At 45.3% G+C, this 23,648-nt stretch overlaps 1 protein-coding gene across 2 annotated transcripts in view; it reads left to right on the top strand.

Moving 5' to 3' along the window:
* ELP3 (elongator acetyltransferase complex subunit 3) overlaps positions 1-23,648 on the top strand; it is a 122,538-nt gene that overhangs the window by 9,943 nt on the left and 88,947 nt on the right. For both annotated transcript variants that reach the window (XR_016438802.1, XM_090024682.1), the window contains exon 7: positions 3,180-3,334. Coding sequence is in view for 1 of the 2 variants with exons in the window: in XM_090024682.1 (XP_089880808.1) it covers positions 3,180-3,334 (155 nt within the window). In the remaining variant the exon portion in view is untranslated. The remainder of the gene's footprint in view (positions 1-3,179; positions 3,335-23,648) is intronic.

The following is a 23,648-nucleotide window of genomic DNA, read 5'->3' as shown; positions in this document are numbered from 1 at the left end:
TCTCCAGTACACACGTATGCATGCACATTACACACCTACCTCTCTACCCACCCACTACATTTTCTGTCTCATTGTTCATTTGTCAGGACAGTAAGTTGTAGGATCCAGTTGTTTACACGATTTATTTTTTTAGTCACCAAAGCAAGAACATAAAGCTATCAATATGCAGGACCTCCATCTAACCCAGGAGGTGCACAGCCCCACCAGGGGAGATGCCTTGTTGGACCCGGTGCTGGCCATGGGTGACGACCTGGTGCGGGGGCTGCGGGGGCTCGACCACCTGGGCGACAGCGATCATCGCCTGCTGGGATTCGCCATCCAGCGCAAGGTGGCAAAGGCCTGCAACAAGGCAGCAGCTCCAGATGTCAGGAGGGTGGACTTCAATGAGCTAAGGAGAATAGTCGGGGAAGTGCTGAGGTCCCGGAGGGGAGGGGAGCCAGGTGTCCAAGAAGAGTGGCTGCTCCTTAAGAAGACAATCTTCCAAGCCCAAAGGGAGGTAATCCCAACGAGGATCAAAGGGGGCAGGAGGGTGCAAAAGCCCCCATGGCTTACCAAAAGCAGCTGGGAATGTCTCCTTGCCAAAAGGGAGGTGCACACCCAATGGCAGGGAGGGGCCCTCACCAGGGAGGACTATACTGCGGTTGCATGGGGTTGCAAGGGGGCAGTCAGGGAGGCCACAGTGGAGATGGACCTGGGACTAGTGACCCGGATCAAGGACAACAAGAAGTCCTTTTTTAAATACTTAGGGGGCAAAAAGAAGGTACCGGGTAACGTGGGGCCCCTGCAAGACATGCTGTGAAATCTGGTTGTCACACCAGACGACAAAGCTAACCTATTTAACGACTTTTTTGCCTCCATTTTCCTGAGCAGAGACTGGATCAGCCCTCCCACCGGGACCCCCTCAGACCCCAGGGGAGGTGCATCCAGGCCAAGGGTCAGGGAGGATCTAGTCAGGGAACTGCTGAAGGGACTGAATGTATTTAAATCAGCTGGTCTGGATAATCTCCACCCCCGAGCACTGAGGGAATTAGCTGAGGTCATTGCGGGACCCCTGGCATGGCTGTACAAGCACTTGTGGTGCTCTGGTGTGGTGCCGGAGGACTGGAAGAGGGCCAACGTGGTTCCCATTTTCAAAAGAGGGAGGAAGGAGGACCCGGGAACTATAGGTCAGTTAGTCTTACCTCGATCCTGGGCAAGCTTTTTGAGAGAATTATCTTGCCACATGTCCGTGAGGGGCTGGGGGGGAGATTATGCTTAGGGGCAACCAACATGGGTTCATTAGCGGCAGGTCCCATCAGACCAATCTGGCCTTCTATGATCAGGTCACCGAATCCTTAGACGAGGGGGTAGTAGTGGACGTCATTTTCCTGGACTTTCAGAAGGCCTTTGACACTGTCTCTCACCCCGTTCTCATTAAAAAACTGGGGGACTGTAGTGTTGACACCCACACAGTCAATTTGGTCGCCAACTGGCGGGAGGGCCGCACCCAGAGAGTGGTGGTGGACGGGTCATTTTCAGCCTGGAGGGATGTGGGCAGTGGGGTCCCCCAGGGCTCGGTCCTCGGGCCCACACTGCTCAATATCTTCATCAGCGACTTGGACGAAGGGGTAAAAAGCACCTATTCAAATTTGCCAATGACACTAAGATGTGGGGGGATGTGGGCACGCTAGAAGGGAGGAATAGGCTGCAATCAGACCTGGACAGGTTAGAGGGGTGGGCAGATGAGAACAGGATGGGATTCAACACTGAAAAGTGGAAGGTGCTGCACCTGGGGCGGAAGACCCAGCACCATACCGACAGGCCGGGGAACTCCCTTCTCAGCAGTGCAGAGGCAGAAAAGGATCTTGGAGTCATCATTGATGTCAAGATGAACATGGGCAGATGCATCTCGAGCAGGTGCAAGGAGGTGATCCTTCCCCTCTATGCGGCACTGGTCAGGCCGCAGCTGGAGGACTGCGTCCAGGTCTGGGCGCCGCACTTCAGGAGGGATGTGGACAGCATGGAGAGGGTCCACAGGAGGCCACTCACATGGTCAGGGGGCAGCAGGGCAGGCCCTATGAGGAGAGGCGACAGGACCTGAACCTGTTCAGTCTTCACAAGAGAAGGCCGAGCGGGGATCTAGTGGCCTGTTACAAACTAGTCGGGGGGGATCAGCAGGCATTGGGGGAGTCCCTGTTCCCCCGAGCACTCCCAGGAGTGACCAGGAATAACGGTCACAAGCTGGCAGGGGGTGGATTTAGGCTAGATATCAGGAGGCGCGACTTCACGGTCAGGGCAGCTAGGATCTGGAACCAGCTTCCAAGAGAAGTGGTGCAGGCTCCTACCCTGGGGGTCTTTAAGAGGAAGCTGAACGAACACCTTGCTGGGGTCATTTGACCCCAGTACTCTTTCCTGCCCTGGCAGGGGGTCGGACTCGATGATCTGTTCAGGTCCTTTCTGACCCTACTAACTGTGAAATTATGAAATTTAAACCCAGAGTATGATCGGTTTTAAACTTTGATTTACATTAGTTAAAAGTACCAGTTCCAAGCAGCATTTAAGATGGCATCTCTGCTGAATATTATCTAACTGCTAGGAGAATTTAGTAGAAACATAGTTGTGCAATTGCTGATTTAAGTTTGTAATTCTCATGTTATAGACACTGTCTCCTTTTTTTAATTTTAGTATGGTTTATTACTGACTTTCTTTTCTACTGAAATCAGTTTTCTGGAATCAATTAGAATATTAAAAAGAATTGTGGATGGGAAGTGAAGCTTTATCATTCTTCATCTTTTTTATCTTAGACTGATTTGCTGCTTATCTCCAAAATAAGCAAAACTCTGTAAATTTGAGTAGCCCTATTCTCCTAACTCTTCTTATTTGAGTCCCTCTTATGGGATAGTTCTGCAATTTGTGGTGATCTGTCTCTTTGGAGACCTTTGCCTGCCACCTCTTTTTTTTTAGATTGCCCTTCATATGCTCTTTCCATAGAAGGATCATTTTTATATGATGGTAAATTATAGGAAAACTGTTGCTTATGATGTATTATTGATTTGGCATTATAACTGGAAAATATGAAAACTTGGTATTGAAGAGGAATTAATTATACACTTTATCTTGGAGTTGAAACTTTTTTTACAAATCTCTAACCAGCAAGTTACTTGTTGCTAAATTGTATTTATTCATTTATTTTTTTCCAGCTGAAGCAGCTGGGCCACAGTGTGGATAAAGTGGAATTCATTGTGATGGGAGGAACATTCATGGCCCTTCCTGAAGACTATAGAGATTACTTCATCCGAAATCTGCACGATGCTTTATCGGGGCATACTTCCAACAACGTAGCTGAGGCTGTCAGGTGAGCAGCTCTAAAGTCCTTGGCACTTATTTTTTAGATAAATCCTTCCAGTGGTGTAAAAAAAATCACGTATTGAAGACAAAAATTCAGGACAGCATTTTCTAACGTATGTTTAAAAATAGAAATCCAAAAATACTAAAAATATCTTCAGTTTCAGTGGTGCTGAGCACCCACAACCTCTACTGATACAAAACAAGGCCACTGGTAATGTGCTTAATCACAGGCTGAATGATCTGTTAGCGGGTGCCCAAGATGGAAAACGTTTGTCATAAAACGTGTCCGACTGTGTAGAAATAGAGATTGTATCGATCAAACGTTCCTTGCTTCAGAGTTTGGTGTGTTCTTTCTGGCGAGAAACCCCAAACCTTTTGTTGTATCTACAGATGAGTTGATAGCAGCAATGACCTTTTAAAAAAATATAAAATAAAATACTATATTATTTCGTATACAACACGTCTGAGAATAAGGTACACACATTGGTTTTTTTGAAAGGCAGAATGAAGGGAAAAAAACTGAGTAGCAGCAGCAGCTGGGGGTCAAGCCTGCTTAGTGTTCTGCTTTCTATTGATCATGTGTTGAGTTACTTTTGTTTTTGCCTGGAAGAAGCTTAAGCAGCAGAAACTCTGTTTACTATGTGTCCTCATTTGTAATGCGTGCCCCGATTTCCGGTACCTGGTTTTTGGAAAGAAAGTGTTTTAGGTGAGAAAATACAGTATGCAACTTATTAAGAGATGGGATTTAAATAATGACTCTTCTGGGGAAGGAAAAGTACAAACATATTCTTAATTTAGTTTCTGAATCATAGAAATAGGTTTCCACATTACCTCTTTAAATGGAGGGTGGTCACTGAGGAAAATCTCATGCACATACTGAGAGGTTGAGTCAACACAACGTTATGCTTAAATGAGTCTTGCAGATTCAGGCCCTTTCCCCTTAGTGCTGACGCACTGAATTGTCAGCCGCCTCAAAACTATATTACTTTACTTTTCCCTTGATGCCTGATTTTGTGGGGACTGAATGCTTTGGAGCTTTGAGGAAGATAGACTGGATGGTTAAGAAAGCTGTGTTTAATTAATCTCAGCTCTTGCTAGGGGTGCACTGTAGGCAAGATATGACTGCCATGCCTCTTTCAACAGGGAACAAAAGCAGAGTTTTGAGAACATTTATATCGGCTCTTGGTTTTGCCATGCTGGAATCACGGCACTGCAGCGACAACTTCTTGTAGTTCAGGAGACTTCAGCCACATAGGACTCCTCCTCTTCTAGAGGCAATCCTAAATGCATCCTGTGTATGAATGTTCCTTCTGTAACAGTATTTCACTCGTAACGTCCAAAGGGAAAATTAGATCCTGTAGTCTGACCTCCCCTACATCATGGGCATTATATTTTACTTGGCTTTCCTGCACTGAGCTAGCAATGTGTTTTAGAGACGCTTATCTTCAGGGAAGCAATCTAGTCTCTGGACCTTTGCTACCTCACTCCAATGATTTATTACCTTCATTGTAAAAGCAAAGTAAAGTGCTCGTTTCTGATTTGAATTTTTGGTATCGGCTTCTAGCCAAGCTTCCAGCCACTGATTTCTTGCTGTGCCATTTTGTGCTAAATTGAAAGGCTTTATGTTATCCGGTAATTTTTTTTTCATGTGGAGATGTATACAGACAGATTTTCTCCTCAGTTGCCTTTTTGATGAGGAAAGGTGAGTGACCTCTTCTAGTTTCTCGCTGCAAGACATTTTCTTCAGCCTTCAAATAATTTTTCTGGCAATTGTGTGCACCATCTTCACTATTATTCCCTGTGACTTCCAGTTTTCTGGTATTGATTTCCCTGATAACATTTACAGAAGTAAATTGCCAGCCGACTTACCAAAGATCACATTAGCCTTTTCTGCCACAGCATTGTACTGAAAACTCATATTCAGCTGCTTGCTACTGTGACCCATAGATCCTTTTTGCAGTTCCTTTTTTTTTTTTTTTTTTTTCCAGGACACTGTACCCGATTCTGGAGGTGTGATTGCATGACTGTTCCTAGATGTGTAACTTTCCATTTGCTTCTGCTGAATGCTGTTTGCTTGAGCACTTCCAAGTGATCCTGATTGTGTGACTACCCTCCCATTATTCACTGTTCTTTGCCAAATCACTCTGTCATCTGTAAGTTTTCATCAGTGGTGATTTTATTTACTTCCAGATCACTGATGAAAGTGTTCAGTAGTAGCAGTCTAGCTTAGTGTCGTATCAGTAGGAATGTAGGACTGGAAGGAACCTCCTAGGCCAGAGTCTTTTCCCTTGTGCTTTAGGCATATAATCACTCACATAAACGTATCAAACTTCCTCTTCTATTAGTTATGCTGCTATTGTCCTCCGCAGGCAGGAGGGCTGTTCTGTCCTATTGCTGCTTAGATGGTTAGACAGTCTTCAAATTCCTTCAGTTTATTCATGGCCAGTTTATACTTATCTGATCTTGTGCCAGCAGCATGTTCCATTTTAAATAACAGCTCACCCCTCATTGTTTTATAGAGAACAGCAGAATCCAATTTCAGCCATTCTTTTGGTAGGCTAAGTAGGCTAAACTCCTTTGCCTTTTCAAAAAGGTCCTCTATTCTCTTGGTTATTGTAATAGCCCTCTACACCAGTTCTGGTTTAAATTAGTTGACTGGAATATTGCACAGTATTCTGAACGAGGTCTCATTGTTGCATCATACAAGGGAATTAATATTTTCTATTGGTACTGGAAATGCCTATCCTGATAAAATTTAGGATTGCCCTTTTCACGGCCACTTCACTTTGATGGCTCATACTCTCCTGTGAGTATGAGTCAACTGATCCCTTAGTGTATAACGGAAATTTTTTTTATTGCTCCCTAAGTGATATATTGTATTGCATCCTATTAAATTTTATTTCATTTCTATTACTCATATCCTTGATGTCATCCAGTGCTTTCTATATGTTATTTTGATGGCTGTTCTGTGTTGATGATGCCTTACATCTTTGTGGTGGCAGCAGATTTCATTAGTATACCCTTCCTCTTTGTGCCAAGGTCATTAGTGGTAAATATCCCAAGAATTTTTTAGCAGTGCCCTTGCAGAAACACCCCCATTCAATGATGATTCTTCATTGATGACTAATATGAAGACTTTTAGGTAGCAAGTTCTTAATACATTGTATGTGTTCTTCATTGATTTTTTTGCATAATGGTAATTTTTCAACAACATTGTCAGGTGATACTAAGTCAAAAATGCCTTACAAAAGTTTGTCTGTACAATTAGTTAATCAGCCTTACTTAATAAAACTTCCAAACCCATTGGAGAATGTAATATTATTGGATGAGGCCTGTTTTCTATAGAACAGTATTGACTGGCACTCGTTATTCCCAACCTTTAGACCTCTATTGATTAAAGAAACCTGTGTCAGTATTTCTGTTTTGCCTGTGACTGATGTCAGGGTTGCTGGCTAGTATGTCAAAGAGCTCTGAGCACCCACAAGATTTCATTTGCCTTTCCTCTTGCGTTTAAGTTTTATTTCTTCCAAATAAAACAGCTTAAGGGCAAGGTTAGACAAATAGTTTGTGTATTTGTGTTTCCTTTCTCTTAAGGGAAGGCAATTTACCACTGCTCAGATTGAACTGTTTATTTCAATCGCACGGGAAATGTAAGGGACCTGGCATCTTACCCCCCAGAGTGACGCAGGGCTAAGTTATTGCAGTTTAGCAGCACTTATTGTGGGATAGCAGTGGACAAATGAAACAGTTACCGCAGATCAATTTGTGTGCTCTTTGTCTACTCCCTAATATAAATTACATACACAAACCATATCTCTAGAAGTTCACTTCCTACCTGTGAGATCCCCCTTCACTTGCATTCGGTGGTAGGCAGACGTTCTCTCTGCTGGTGGCGCATGTTGAGTTTGTGATCTCCCATAACTTCCAGATCGTACTTGGCAGTGCTACTGCTGGAAAGTTTTCTTATCATGTTGCCAATAATTGTGCATTTAGTTATTCCGTAGGGCAGCATCTCTGTGGCTTGCCTCTGAATTTAATTTTGTGATCTATAGCCCAGCACTCCAATTTATCAAGGTCCCTTTTTCATTTTAATTCTGTCCTCCAAAAGGTTTGCAGCCATTACCAGCTTTGTCACCTGTAAATCTTAAGTGTATACTCTCACTCTCTGCTTCTGTGTCTATTAATAAAGGATTTAACAGTACAGGACTCATACCAGAGGCCTCTGGATCACTTGAGACCTCCTACCAGTCAGACTCTATCCATTAACACTTATTCTTTGCTTGAGATTGTTCAGCCGGTTATTCTCCACCTACCTAGTAATTCTGTTTTAACTGATGTTGTTCCCACTGACATATGAGAATGGCATGTAAGTCTGTCATATTATGCCCACTGCATTCCCCGATGTATTAAATCTGTGAGCTTGTCAAAGGAAGAATGAAGTTGGTTTGGCTCGCTCTGTTCTTAACAAATGTGTGTTGGCTCTTCCTCCCCTTTGTCCTTACAAACTGACTGTTTTATAAGATGCTTCATGAACTTCCCAGGTAATGTCAGACTGAGTGGTCTTCATTTGCCTTGTTCTTTTTTTTGGTGAAGGTGGGCATCACATTTAGCATTTCTCCAGTACTATGGGACCTTACCTGTCATACCAGAGTTGTGCAAATATTATTTCCAGTGTCTTTTGAGATTCCAGCTACTTCCTTTAGCATAATGAGGTGAAGTCCACTAAGCTTTGTTGAATTAAATTCATTCAAATTAGTCGCATTCTTTATTTAGGAAAGGTGCAGTCTTTCTAGTCTGTTGGGCTTCCAGGCCATAGGGTCTTGCTTTCTTTTATGCCACAGTTTGTTTTCTGAGTCATCCAACCATGTGATCCTGGGACTTTTCCTATTCTCCTGAAAAGTGGACTAAGCTGGGTAAAGGGACTATTTAAAACCCTGCCCCCTTTAGGGGGTCACTTCACCCCGGGATAGTGGCAGCTATCGTAGCTTCTGAGAACTTCGGAACATGAAGATATTTATCTCCAGAACTTCCTTGTTCTGACGGACCTGAGGAACAGAGACTAAGTGACTTGCTTGAGGTTGTACAGGTTGATTTGATGTACAACCGATGACACCAAACTCTGGGGCAAAGCATCCACACCTGAAGACAGGAGGGTGCTCCAGGCTAACCTGGACAGGCTCAGCAGATGGGCGGACAAGAACCTGATGGTGTTCAACACCGAAAAATGCAAGGTCCTCCACCTTGGGAAGAAAAACCTGCAGCATCCTTATAGGCTCGGCAGTGCTATGTTGGCTAGCACTAGAAGAAAGAGACATGGGGGTCATCATTGACCACAAGATGAACATGAGCCTGCAATGTGATGCTGCGGCTAGTGAAGCGACCAAAGCGCTGGCTTGCATCCATAGATGCTTCTCAAGCAAATCCTGGGACGTCATTCTACCCTTGTATTCGGCCTTGGTGAGGCCGCAGCTGGAGTCCTGCGTCCAGTTTTGAGCCCCACAATTCAAAAAGGATGTGGAGAAGCTTGAGAGAGTCCAGAGGAGAGCCACACGCATGATCAGAGGTCAGGAAAACAGACCTTACCATCACAGGCTGAGAGTCATGGGACTCTTTAGCCTGGAAAAGTGCAGGCTTAGGGGTGATCTGATGGTCACCTATAAGTTTACCGGGGTGGCCACCAGGATCTGGGGGAACGTTTGTTCACCAGAGCACCCCAAGGGATGATGAGGTGGAGCAATTATAAACTCCAGCAAGACCATTTCAGGCTGGACATGAGGAAGAATTTCTTTACTGTCCAAACCACCAAGGTCTGGACCAGCCTGCCATCGGAGGCGGTTCACACATCTATATTGAACACCTTCAAGACACATTTGGATGCTTATCTTGCTGGGATCCTATGACCCCAGCTGACTTCCTGCCCCCTTCCGATTAATCTTCCAAGGTCCCTTCCAGCCCGAATGTCTATGAAATCTATAACTTTCCAGCAGAGTGGTTTAGAAGTTAGGAGAGGAAACACAGCCTTTGAGGATCCCTAATGCTTCTGTGGGGCTGTTAGGACTGTGTAGTATTTATTAGTGAACTGTGAATACTTATCTATGTAACATGTTGAACTAAAGGTTGCTAACATATAAGTGAAAACCTGAGTAACTGTAATAGCTTGGTGCTTTGACATCTGCAGTGAAAATGAGTGTAAAAATCATTCATCCTTTCGTAGAAGGACAGCCCACATCTCTCTCTGTTTTAGAGCTCCAGGTTTTTCCTTCTGTGTTTCCTCTGGAGGGCAGCAAATACTATGGATTTTTTTCCCTATTTGGGGCAGGGGTGCTATACTGACGTTTCCTAAAGCAATAGACACAGCATTATAATTGCAAGGAGACTGGGAAAACCAGGCGATTTGTTCTGAATTGCAGGTTTCGTAGGGGCTGGTCTTGTAGATAAATGAGACATTTGAAGGCTCATTTGCAGGTCCTTTCCTCAAGTAGGACTCTCTAAAACATTTCCTTATTAGAATGCATAATGAAGAGCTCCAAAGAGGGAGATATAATTGCATTTGGTCTAATGCTCTAGCTAGTGACTTATTAAAACTTTAACAGTCTCAGGGACCTGGTGGGCAGGATCCCTTGGGAAGCAAGTCTGAGGAGAAAAGGAATCTCAAGGGCACAGATCCAAGCTATCCCGATGAGACAGAAGAATGGTAAATGCAGTGGGAGACCGGCCTGGGTAGACAGTGATCTCTTTCTTCAAGCAGTTTTAACTCGAAAAGGAATCTTAAACAATATGGAAACTTGTTCATAGTCCTAGGGAAGAGGTGTGAATATCACACATGCATGCAGGGAGAAAATTAGAGAGGCCAAGGTCCAATTTGAGATGCAGCTGGCAGGGTACATAAAAGGGAGTCTACAGGTATGTCAGGCATTGGAGGAAGACCGCAGGTTCCCTTGCAGAAGGCAGAAGGTAATCTGGTCACCAACGCTGCAGAGAAGATTGAACTACTTAATGTCTTGTTTATTTTAGTTTTCACAAAAAGGGGTAGCTACTAGATGAAGAGTGCAAAAGGAGACAAACAGCTTAGACTAGAGGAAGAACAGGTTAGGGATTACTTCGAGAAGCCAGATGCTTTCAGGTCAGCAGGGCTAGATGGGATGCACCACAAGGGACTGAAGGAACCAACTGAGGTCATTTTGGAGCCACTGGCATTGCCTTGAACTCCCAATGGTTGGGTGAGATCCCAGATGATTAGAAAAGGGCAAATAGAGTACCCATCTTTAAGACAGGGAAGGAGGAGGATCCAGGACAAATCAACCTGGCCTTGATACCTGGAAGGATTATGGAGCAGGTGCTCAAAGAATCTGCTGTGAAGCACCTAGTGGAGAACAAGGTGATGAGGAGCAGCCAGCATGGATTCACAAGACCAAGTCATGCCTGACCAACCTGATTTCCTATGATAAGGTGACAGGCTCTGTGGATGGGGGAGAGCAGTCAGTGTGATGCGATACACCTTGACTTTAGCAAGGCTTTTGACACTGTCTCCCATGCCATTCTTATTAACAAGCTGAAGGAAATACAGACTAGATGAAAGTATTATAAGGTTGGTACATAATTGGTTGGGTTGTCGTACTCAGCGAGGAGTCCTTAACTGTCAAGTTTGGAAGGAGGTATTAAGTGGAGACCCCCCAGAGGATCTGTGCTGGGATCTGGTATTGTTTAATATCTTCTTCTTGTTTAATGATCTTCTTTAATGATTTGTATGGTGATCAAGTGAATTAGCACATTTTGCAGATGTCAGTACAAGTTGGCTGGAATTGCAGACACTCAGAGGGCTAGAGCTGGGATCCAAAATGACCTGAATAGATTGGAGAAATGGTCCTTGCAATTCATGAGATGAGATTCAACAAGGACATAGTGCAAAGGCCTGCATTTGGGATGCAGAATAATTGCATGCACAGCTGCAGACTGGGGAAGGACTGACTGGGCTGCAGCATTGCACAGAAGGACCTGGTGTTTTACCAAGGACCATAAGCTACATGTGAGCCAACACTGTGCTCTTGTTGCAAAAGAAAAAGAAAAAAAAAGCGAACAGCAGGCCAGGTTGTATAACGGGAATGGCACTTACCCTTGCAAATCAAGGGAAGTGATTCTTCTACTCTATTCAAAACCTGGTAAGGCCTCACCTGGAGTACTGTGTCCAGTTTTGGGCTCCCACTTCAAGAGGGATATGAACAGATTGGAAAGAGTCCAGTGCAGAGACAACAAAAATGATCAGGACCCTGGGAAGCAGGACTTAGGATGAGAGTGCTGAAAGAAGTAGGATTGCTTAGTTTGGAGAAAAGAAGACCGAGTGGGGGATTTGGTAAGCAGTCTTCAAATACCTGAAGGACGATTGTAGAGAGGATGGTGCAGTACAGGCTTTTCTCTGTGGCTGCAGGGCATATGGCTAGGAGCAATGGCCTTCAAGCTTCAGCAGTTGCAAATTTTAGGTTGGAGAACAGGAGGAACTTTCTGTCCATGAGTAAGGGTGGTCACGCCACTGGATCTGGCTACGTGGAGAGGTGCTGTGCTTATCTCCATCCTTGGAAACTTTCCGTAGCAAGTTGGACACAGAGCTTGCTTGGGATGGTTTAGTTAGGAACAATCCTGCATTGAGCAGGGGTCTGGACTACATGATATTGTGAAAGTCCCTTCCAGCCCTACTTTCCTATGAGTCCTAAGAAGAATAAACTTTGGGAAGAATGATGGAAGGTGAAAACTTTAATTCAGAGTGTAAATGTGACTTAACTGCTCTACCCCCTACCAGAGTGGATGGTTCAGGACAGGGCACTGAGCCCGCAAGGGATTATGTTGCAGCCCCTGGGCTCCAGCCGCTCCCTTCATTGCTTCAGCTGAAGGGCAGCCGGTGTCTCCAGGCTCCCCTTTCTCCTCCAGTTTGCAGTGCTTGCTCCCATCCTAGCAGGCAGAACAGCATGCTGTGACTAGCTGGGGGTGAGCCTGGAGCTAAGGGGGATGCCTGAGGGTGAGGCTGGAGCTATGCAAAATATCAGTGGTGGTGCTGGTGGAGGTTTCATAGTTTCATAGTTTCTAGGGTCGGAAGGGACCTGAGCAGATCATCTAGTCCGACCCCCATGCGGGCACTCGTACAATGGTGGGGCACAGTGTAATGGTGGGAGAGGGCTCAGGTGCGTGGTACAGGGATGCTGGGGGTAGGGATGCTGGGGGTGGGCATGCAGCCAGGGGGGCCCGTGGCTCATCCTTGTGCAGCCTGCGGGTATGCAGCCCATGCTGGCGCGGCCCCCAGTCACTTGGAAGTTGGGCAGACATGGTTCAGGGCATGGCTACCAAGCCCTCTGTTTTGCGACTAAATCCTGGAGGAGACTGAGATTGTGGTATCTCCAGAAGGGGCTTGATCAAGTGCACAGCAGTTTTTTTTTCTAGATCCTAATTGGTTTAATTAGCAAAGAGGCCAGCTGACTTTTTAGGGATGAAAATTAAATTACATTCAATTTAAGTGAGTTGTCTGAACAGGGTGGATGAACTGGGTTCGTCAATGTAAAATTTGCTTCAAATAAGCTAGGATTGTTCAAGTTGCACTTCCTGACGAAAGCTGAAGCGTGGAGGGTTGCATATCTTTTAGCTAGGTCATAAGTGCACTTTTCGTGCTTAGCTCACCTCCTCATATTAGCAGCTCCCATCTATAAGCCCCTGATGCCTGGATCATCCCTGAACAGTGGTTGTCCAACTTCTTGAGCACCTCCAGTGGTGGAGAGTTCACAACTTCCCTAGGTGTGTGTTCCCCTGCCTCACTACTCTAACAGTGAAGTTTTTCCTGATATCCAATTTAAATCTACTTTGCTGCATATTCAAGCTATTGGTTCATGTTCTGCTGTCTGCGAGAGAGAAAAGCTGTTTTCCTTCTTGATGGTAGCCCTTCAAGTACTCGAAGACTGCTATCATCTTATAGAATCATGGAAAATTCAGGTGGGAAGGGATCTGAGGAGGGCACATCTAGTCCAGCCTCCTGCTCATAGCAGGACCAGCCCCTACTAGATCATCTTAGCCAAGGCTTTGTCTACCCAGGTGTTCAAAACCAGATACCACAGCTTCTTTGGAGAGTCTGTTCCAGTTCTTCACCACCCTGGTGAGAGAGGTTTTTTCTAATCTCTCACGTAAACTCCCATTGCTGCAACTTGACCCCACTGCTCCTTGTTCAGTCATCTGCCCCCACTGAGACCAGCCCAGCTCCATCCTCTTTGCAACCCCTGTACAGGGAGTTGAAGGCTGCTGTCAAATCCCCCTCAGTCTTCTCTTCTGCAGACTCAATCAGGCCAGTTCCCGCAGCCTGTCCTCACGAGTTATGTCCCTCAGCCCCCTAACCATTTTTGTTGCTCTCTGCTGGACTGTCTTCAACTTGTCCACATCCTTTCTGTAGTGGGGGGGCCCAAAACTGGACACAGGACTCCAGATGTGGCCTCACCAAGTGCTGAATAGAGAAGAAGAATCATTTCCCTTGATCTGCTGGCAACGCTCCACCCAGTGCAGCCCAGGATGCTGTTGGCCTTCTTGGCAACAAGGGCACACTGCTGGCTCATATGCAGCTCATTGTCCACTGTCACCCCCAGGTCCTTTTCTGCAGAACTGTTGCCCAGCCAGTCAGCCCCCAGCCTGTACTGGTGCATGGGATTGCTCTGTCCTAACTGTTGGGTATGTTGGGGATTGCTTGCCCCCAGATGGAGCACCATACACTTGGAAGTGTTAAACTTCATGTGGTTCCAGTCCACCCAACTCATGAGCCTGTCCAGGTCCACCTGTATCTGCAACCTACCTTCTGGTGTGACCACACTGCCCCATAACTTGGTGTCGTCTCGCAAACTTGGCCAGCGAGCTTTTCACTCTCCCATCCAAATTATTGATAAAGATGTTGAAAAGCACCGCTCCAAGCACGGACCCCTGAGGGACATCACTGGCCACCTCGCACCAGCACAGCACGGATCCGTTCATGAGACCTCCCTGGGTCCTGCCATCCCACCCACTGAACTGTTGAGCAGTTAAGCCCACACTCTTCCAATTTTCCCACAAGGATATCGTGGGATGTTAGATCAAAAGCCTTTTGGAAGTTTAGTTATATAATGTCGACCTTCTCTCTCCCATGTCCGGGTGGCGAGAGACCTGTTCCTAGAAGGAGATGAGATTGGTAAGACAAGACCTACCCGCGACAAAGCCGTGCCGGCTATCATTCAGGATCTTACCCTCAACGAGCGTATTGCACGTAGATTCTTTAATGAGTTTTTCCAGGATTTTCCCTGGGATGGAGGTTAGGCTGATTGGCCTATAGTTGCCCGGGTCCTCCCTTTTCCCCTTCTTGAAGATGGGCACAATGTTGGCCCTCTTCCAATCCTCAGGGATGTCCCCCGTGCACCATGATTTCGGAAAGACCTCTGCCAGAGGTCCTGCAATGACCTCCGCCAGCTCCTTCAGCACTCTTGCATGGAGTCCGTCTGGTCCTGCTGACTTACACATGTCTAGCTTTTCTAGTTGGTTTTGCACCCGCTCGGCATCCACCGTGGGGAGGCTGTCATTCCCACCGTGCCCCCTGTGATCTTTATCTCGCTTGTCTTTCCTCTTGGTCTGGTGAAATACGGAAGCGAAGTGGGCATTGAGAAGGTCAGTTCTGTCCTCAGTCTCCGTTACCAGCTGTCCCAAGGTGTTTAGCAGGGTCCCATTTGTTTTGCTTCTGCTCCCGACATGCCTGGGGAGGACTTCTTACTGTCCTTGACTCCCATGGCCAACTTAAACTCTGTCACCACCTTAGCTTTCCTAATCGTTTCCCTACAAGTGCGGACCACTATTGTATAGTCCTCCTTGAGGACTGTCCCTAGCTTCCAGTGTGTGTACGCCTCTTTCTTTTTCAAGAGGACCACGATGCTGCTATTGAGCCAGGAGGTCTTGCCAGCTCTCCTGCTACCTTTCCTCTTCATGAGAATGGTTTTCTTTTGTGCTTGAGGATTGTGTCCTTGAGGAATGACCAGTCTTCATGTACCTCATTCACCTTCTGTCCCTGATCCTGCATCACCTCCCCTACTCTGTCCTGAATAGGAAATAATCAATGCCCAAGCGTAGTGCTTGAGAGCTGGTGCTGTTTGGTTGCAGTACCAGTGGGTAGGGGTCGAGGTCTGACTGCTTGCAATCGCTAAAATAACCTTTTTTTGCAAGCGCTAATACTAGTATCCTGGTCAGATTTCAGCTTTGGATCTCTGCATCTTGCCTATCAGATCCTTCTTTTTAATGTCAGTGTTCTTCATTTAGTGTGTGTCCTGCTCTACACAGCAAATATTGTTAAAGCATTTAAGTATCTTCCTACCTGGAAGGAGTTGCACCGACTTGAAGTTGTGTATCGGATTTAACAAACACAGTACCTTGGTAAGCTCCTCAAATGGAAACTTGCCTGAAAGCAAACTTGCTGCCATCTGGAAGTGTTTTGTGCAAATTATGGCGTTGTTATTTCAAGCAAACACCCACCTGGACTGATCTGTGAGAAATGACTTTGGACTTCCGTAAAAAATGGATTGTTTTACGTAGAATAGGTAAGTAATTGCTGCGTGTGGATCTTACTATACATTTAACATTTATATAGCACTCAGTTGGCAAGGTGATTTATGTCCTCTGAGACTGTTCTAGGCAAAAATACTTACCTTGGGTTCTGTGAAAAATGCGCGACTTGAGGAACAAACGAATGAATTGCAGAACATGAAGAACTTTTGCATCGTTAGGAATACACAAGGTGGAGAAATTCCAATTTTTATCTTGAACACAAAGCTTTGGAAATTTCAGCGTGTTCCTGGATCTTTATCAGACGAGGATGGGGACTCGGTGGTAAGAGAATGACATCTCTGCTGTGGGAGGGAAATTTATTGTTATGAGACGGTTTGTGTGTTGCTGCTTTCTGCGTGCTCCAGGAACGCACCCATCTCTGGGCACTGGAATGGCGGCTGGGTCAGAATTTATGGCTGCATTTGCCCTTCCAAAGGGAGGATAGTAACATGAAGTAAGAGAGGCATAAAGCACAAGTGGAAATGAGAATTGATTTTTTTTTTTTTTTTCTTCCTTTTCTCAATCATTTTACTCCTCTCCCATAATCCATGACTCATCAGCAATGCTGATCATGTTTGTTTCCCACTGTGACTCACTGCCTAACCCTGAAGGTCTAAGAGCCTCCTACTTCTAGAGTTGCTGGTATTTTGGGGAGCTGGGCACCCATCAGGATCTGGCTTGTAATTTGTAAGTGCTCTGCGTTTTTCTAAAGGACTAAGTACATTTTGAATACACTTTCCCTCTGTGCCTAGGCTGGACTGTGCTCTCCCATCTGTCCCTTTTTCTCTGCCCTAAGCTCAGTTTATTAAAAATAAAACAGCTGCCCTTCACCTTTTAATTTTAACCCCATAATGCCGCATCTTAAGATTGTTCTAGCCTTTTCCTCTACTCCTAATGGGAAAAACAAGTCTGGGCGGAAAAGAGAATGCAGCTCGGTGATCCGCAAGTCCCTGTTACCCTGCATATGTGAGAACCTAACTCAGCAGTACATAGATGGTGGGCATAATAGAAAGCTATAGTCTGTATGCACACAGTGTGCTGCATAAGCTTTACTGGAATAGTTAAAGCAGCACAGTCCTCACTGGGTGGACAGTTACACTGGTGTACCACTGTATTTCCTGTAAAAAGTCATGCTGTTTATATTTCCTGGTTTGTTTTGTTGCATGGCAGGAGGAGAATAATTTCCAAGAAGAGTCATTATCCAGGGTTGGTTCTGCTTTAAGCCCCCTAACCTGCACTCCCACTTCCACTTCCAAGGGGCCTTTTGTTCACTGCCCTAAAAGTCTGAACCTGAGGCTGAGACTCCAGCTCTGACTTCCTTAGGAATTGTGGGCCCTCTGTGTCTCGTTACACTTGCTTCCCTTCTCATGTTTTTGGCTGGTTAATTTTTTTGACTGAGTGTCTTTATGTGGCTGTCTGTGAGCTGTCTCCGCTTAGGGCACCTATACACAGGCAGTGAGGCTGCTCCAGTGTGCTGTAATTGCAGTGTGTTGAAGCAGACTCAATTAATTGAGACTGCAGGAACATGGTAATTACCACACTCCAGCGTCACGTGTATCAGTGTCCCCATGCTGGAAAAAAGCAGTGGAAGTGCTTTAATTTAGAGCTCGTTCGACAAGGTTTAGTTAAAGCGGCCCCACCACCATTTTTCAGTGGGGACACTGATACATGTGACATTTGAGGTGCTTTAATTACAGCGGTTCTCTCTCTAAATGCCCTTACTTAGGTAACTTGGCACTGAGCCTCCCTTCTTCCCCAGATTTTTTTTTTCCTTGAGGAAAAAGCTTTTGAATATCTAAATTACAGCATGGACATTTCAACGAAGGGTGCAGGCAGCCAGAAGCAACTGTTACCCCACAGTCTACCCCAGAACAGAGGGAGATGGTGTTAAGCGAGATATTTAATAAATGGCCACTGGTTTTAGTGTGCCAGTACCTTGAAATTTGACATGTTGGATCTAATTTCTCAGAAGTACTAACGGCGCTTATATGTGAGTACTGAGGCTGCTTTGACGCTGGAATTCGAGCATGTCTGAGCAGCCTCGATTCATCGAGTTTGCTGGAACATGGGAATTGCTGAGCTCCAGCAGCCTCCTGTGTCCCCTTGCTTGAAAATGTTGGCTGGGGCTCTTGAGCTAAAGCTCATCGAACAAGCTCTAGTTAAGTGCCCCTGCTGCCATTTTCAAGCACAGGGACACTGATACAGGAGATGTGACAGTGCTTTAATTAGAGTAGCTCTTGGAGCCGCTCTAATTAAAGCACGGCCCTTGCTCGTGTAAAAGTGCCCCAAGTCCTCACAATTCCAGTTGGAGATATGTGGGTTGCCGAGCATTTTTAAAATCCAAATTGAGTTTTTTCTAGTGCCTTTTTCTATTTGCAGCTTGGCTGTTTTTCTGGAATATGTGTTTAACATGCCATCATTTTATTCTTGTGAAAGCATTTGTGTAACATCTATTCTGAAGCAAAACCATTTTTAAAAAGCTTCCTTTTTGAATATGAAAGAAAAATATGAGCTCTATTTTGAAAAATAAACCATGTATAAGATTATGGTTATAGCAAGTGGTTGTCCTAGTTTTAAATCTCCTTGTGAATTTTACTCCCTAATAGTGAAAAGTAACTGGTACAAATCTCTTTTGAGCAACCTTATTACTACTGTAAAACCTATGCCTTACGAGTCTAATTACTAAGGAGTGCTGATGAAGTTCCCATGGTTATTTGAGGTCTTTCTGTATAAACGGTAGTAGTAGTAGTGTTAATAGTATTAGTGCTTTGCAGAAGGTTACACTCTTCTGTAGATCAAAAAAACAAGGCTTGTTCCTGACTGAGGCCATGTGGCTTGTGACGGAGGCATTGTCTTCATGTGCCCTTCCCAGGTAAGACACGATTGACTCTTGTTCTAGTGCCTCTTGTTAGGTGGTTTATACCAGAGTTTCAACCTGGTTTCCTCTCTCTTCTTCCTTTTTATTTGCAGAGATTTGAATGGTAATTTTCCCTTTCTCAAGGGGACAAATCGATTCTCTGGCTGTAAACACGCATCTTATTAGAGATGGTCCTAGATGGATAAAAGTCAAAACCCAGGATGGAGGAGGAGAGGCACATGTTTTACACGTGGAGCAGCTTCCAGCTACATTGCTGCCCCTTTGCTAGTAGGTGGCCAGGGAAAGCACCCGGTCTGATGGGCTTGTCCCTGGAGTAACTGGCAGTGAACTTGAATAAGCCTCCATAAATGTTCAGATCGACATGGCATTGTCCCAGAAAAATATTAGTTCATTTTTTCTCACCTGCTTTGCAGATATGTAAAGCAGGATGGTGGGCCTATACTTCTATAAGATCCTAAGACAAAAGACTTACTCCTGGGAGATGTGCTGTATCTGTTTATACCCTGACTTCTGGGAGAATTTTTGTAGATGTGAAAACAGCATTTGCCGTTAATCTGATTTATTTTCCCTAAGTGACTTCAGTGTGTATATAGTCTTTTCCTTGCCACTAGAACTTGAACTCCTACCCATAGGTTGGCTGCTTGTTGGTTTGTGTCCATATAGCTCTGCAGAGCTGATTTTACTTTTCTGTCTTGGGAAAGTTCAGAAGATATGTAAGCTGCTGCCCTTTCATCACGGTGCACCTCAGTCAAACCATAGGTGTCTGACAGCGCTCAGATTTCAAAGTATTTGAAGTTTTCCCCCACTCTTCATATCAGCAGCTCTTTGGAATTTAGATAATGGTGGCTGTTTTTTCTGCCACTCCCATCTGTTTTCTCAGTCGATCCCTGCTGTTCATGCAGTCATTAAAGGTGATTTTTCTGCTTGGTTTTCTGTCATATTTATTACTTCTCAATATTTACTTATGGGAGGAAATACTACAGGTTTCTTTTGAGGTAAGTGTGAAGAATGTACACCAATGTAAGTACATATATACCAGCCTGTATAAATAAATTTGTTGCTTAAGATTTTCTAAGGCTAAAGCAGGAAACCTGTTTCTTTGGCAGGCAGTAATGATGATTAGTCTGCACAGAAACGATTGTTGTCTAGCTTTTGAAATATCTGTAAATGCTATTGATTTGTGCTGATAGCAGAGCTGATAGCATTAATGATCCTAACATTATTGAAGCTGAAGAAGGAATGTCATTGTTTTGTGTTTTTTGCATGTTCACCAAATTGTGTTTGAATACCTGCCAAAGAAAATAATTTTCTCATTTTTGCTGCTTCACTGCTTTGTAATGTGATGGGAATGACCATTCTTCCTTGACCTTCACTGAAACACTGGATTGGGACCTGGTTGATGAATACACGATTGACAGTCAGATATGTGGCTTATTCAAATTGGCAGCCGGCAGTGAATTAGCACTGGGTTTTGCTTTCTAGGTGTCCAATTCTTGCCCAGAATCAAAAGTTAGCCCAACAAATAGGAGATGGCAACATGTAGGAGGTTAAGCTTCAGTTTACAGTGAGTAGGTCTTTGGGACAAAATATCCTTCTTCACGGTCAGTTTCTGTAGAGTATTCAAGGATTAAATATTAGAGAAAATTCTCAAGCGCTATGAAGTGATTGGTTAGAAAAGTTAGACATATGTAAGTCAGCAGGACCGGATGAACTTCATTGGAGACTGCTGAAGGAGCTGCCCAGAGTCATTGCAGGACTGGTGAAACTCTTCGAAAACATGTGGTGCTTGGGGGAAGTCCCTGAAGACTGGAAGAGGGCCAGTGTTGTGCCCATCTTCAAGAAAGGGATGAGAGAAGACCCGGGCAACTATAGGCCAATTAACCTAATTTCTATCTCAGGGAAAATCCGGGAAAAAATTCGTCACAGAGTCTGCGTGCAATAGGCTTGCCAGATGGTAGTGTTGGCTACAAAGGACCAACTCATGGGATCATAATGAATTCTAATTTATTGCATGGGATGTGAAGTTACCAATAAAAACCATAAATGCAAATTTTGAGTTACAAAGGGTACTGGTCACCTTAGCGTACGCACTCGCGCACGCACGCACACCCTCATTCATTCAAACCCATGCTATTTAAACCCATGTGCATAGTAGCTGCTGTAGTGATTTGTGAGAGTACTGGTGCCAGTATACCTACCTATCCGAGGCCCTGGAGTCTGCTGTCGATGGTCAGCTTCCTTCAAGGTGCTGTCTTCTCCAGAAGGGGGTCTCCTGCTTGTCCTTCTGTCTCATTAGGTCGGGTGCTGGATGAGGACCCTGCTGAGGCTCGCACTTCGCTGCCTTTTATCCCTTTCTGGCAGACTGCCCAGTCCGGAGGTCGCTGTCCCACGTGGGTCTGGACTAGTGCTTGACAGCTGTTGGTGACAGAGGTCTTGCCTGCCAGTAGTGCAGTTTCAGAAGTCAGTTTGTGATTTTGATTAATTAACAATGGTATTGTTAAGGGTTGCAGGAATAGTCAATAGGGTGGGTGCTCAGTCCCAGGAATCAGTTCCTTGGCTTGATTAGCTTAAAATGGCTTGGAGAGTAGAGTTTTGTAATGGTAAGTTCCTCTGGCTAGGCTGTTGTCATTTACTTACCTACTGATCATCATACACTCAAGGGACCTGTCCAGTATAGCAGATTTTATCACTTTACAATTACAATTTCAATGCAGTTTTTAACAATGGTCCAGGGTGTAACGTCATTCTACAGGGAGTATATTCCTTAAGGGTTTAAAAGTATAAAATACAAAGTGCCATGGTACATGTGAGACAGATGAAACATAAGAATGCACTGTAAGAAATACATAAAAATGCAATACGAGATAGTGAGGATTAAAGGCTACTGGGGACAATAAGTGAGTTAGGTTAGCACCAGGATATATTTACAGTCTTTGAAGTGGATATTTTAGTTTTGTTTTCTTTAGTGACATGAGATTAATGGATATGTAGATATAGTGTCTAGGTTTCTCCTACAGAAAGCCACGTCAGGTTTCTGGCCTGCTCTGAGCCTTGCCACACCCATGCAATGAGTGTGCTAGGTCCCTGGCAGTACTTGGCAGGAAAAAGAAATGTGCAAAAAGGGGGGTGCAGGCAAGAAGGGCTTCTTGTTGCAGTAGGATTCTGAAGGAGAGCCAGCACGGCTTCATCGTGGCAGGTCTTGTCTTACCAGTCTCATCTCCTTCTACGGCCAGGTAACTTGCTACCTGGATGAGAGAGAGGAGGCCAACATTGTATACCTAGACTTCCAAAAGGCCTTTGATCTGGTATCCCATAATTTTCTCCCGGGGAAAATTGCAGGTTTGTGGGCTTAACTGCAGGACAGTTAGGTGGGTAGGAAGCTGACTGCGGGGTAGGACCCAGAAAGTTTTTATGGATGAATCTGTCGTCCTGGCAAGAGGTGGTGTCCCTCAGGTCCATGCTTGGCCCAGTGCTTTACACCATCTTTATCAGTGATTTGGATGCGGGGGTTAAGAGCTCACTGGCCAAGTTTGCAGACGACACCAAGTTATGGGGGAGCGCGGTCATGCTTGAAGATGGGCTACAGATACAGGTGGACCTAGACGGCTTGGCTAGTTGGGCGGATCGGAACCAGATGAAGTTTAGCATTGCGAAGTGTAAAGTGCTCCACCTGGGGATGAGCAATCCTCAATATACTTACAGGCTCGGTGGCGCCAAACTGACCAGCGCCATAACTAAAAGGGACCTGGGGGTAATAATAGACCACAGTATGAACATGAGCCAACAGTGCGATGCTGGAGCCATCAGGGCAAACAATTCTGTGGCGTGCATCAACCAGTGCATCTCCAGCAAAGCCAAGGAGGTGGTTCTTCTACTCTGCTCAGCACTGGTGAGACCACAGCTGGAGTACTGCATCCGGTTGTGGGTGCCGCACTTCAATAAGCGTGTGGAAAAACTTGAGAGAGTCCAGAGAGGAACCACCTCTGTGATCAGAGACTTGCGTGGCAAGCCATACAAGGAAAGGTTGAGGGACCTGGCACTCTTCAGCCTAAAAAAGAGAAGGCTGAGAGGGGACCTGGTAGTAGCGTACCACTATATCAGGGGAATACATCAAGAGCTTGGTGAACATGTGTTCAACAAGGCACCCTTAGGGAAAACCAGGAGAAGTAGCCACAAACTCCTGCAAGTTTGCTTGAGGCTCAACTCTAGGAAAAATCTCTTCACAGTCAGGGTGTCCAGACTGTGGAATAAGCTCCCTCCAGAGGCGATGCAGTCGCCTACCCTGGAAATCTTCAAGAGGAGATGGACGATCACTTCACTGGGGTCACTTGACCCCAGTTGTCTTTCCTGCCTGGTGCAGGGGGAGATGGAGCTGATGATCTTCTGAGGTCCCTTCCAGCCCTTTACAGTTTATGAATTTGAAGCACTTGGCAGCACATGTACCCAAAGCAGTTTAGCAAACACATGCTCTTCCTCCCTGCAGGACTGTACTGCAGTGTTACTGCGATGATGCAGAGCTTCTACAGCAAGCCTCCTGCTCCAGGTACACCAGTACAGCGTGTCTGCCCTCAGTGATACCTATAGCCATTGCTGTATCATAGTTCCTGGCACAGCCCTTGAAGAGCCTCAGCCCGGGAGGACTCTAGGAGACTGACCAAAGCCTTATGGGTGTGCCCTGAGAGGAACTAATTAAACTTGTTTAACTCTAGGTGCCCTGTGTTTATAGTTAACACATGTTATACCCTGTATCACATCACCCTGCATTACTGTAAGTCTTAATAGAAATGCTGTGGTTCTCCACACTAGCCTATTTTGCTGCGTTTTCCATGATTACTATCACTGATGTGCTTTCCTAGAGGTC

This window comes from Crocodylus siamensis, chromosome 1, assembly GCF_052110815.1.
Source record: "Crocodylus siamensis isolate JL-2025a chromosome 1, ASM5211081v1, whole genome shotgun sequence".
Classification (NCBI taxonomy): Eukaryota; Metazoa; Chordata; order Crocodylia; family Crocodylidae; genus Crocodylus; species Crocodylus siamensis.
The sequence above is the reverse complement of the archived record's forward strand: the minus strand, read 5'-3'. Positions and strand labels throughout refer to the sequence as shown.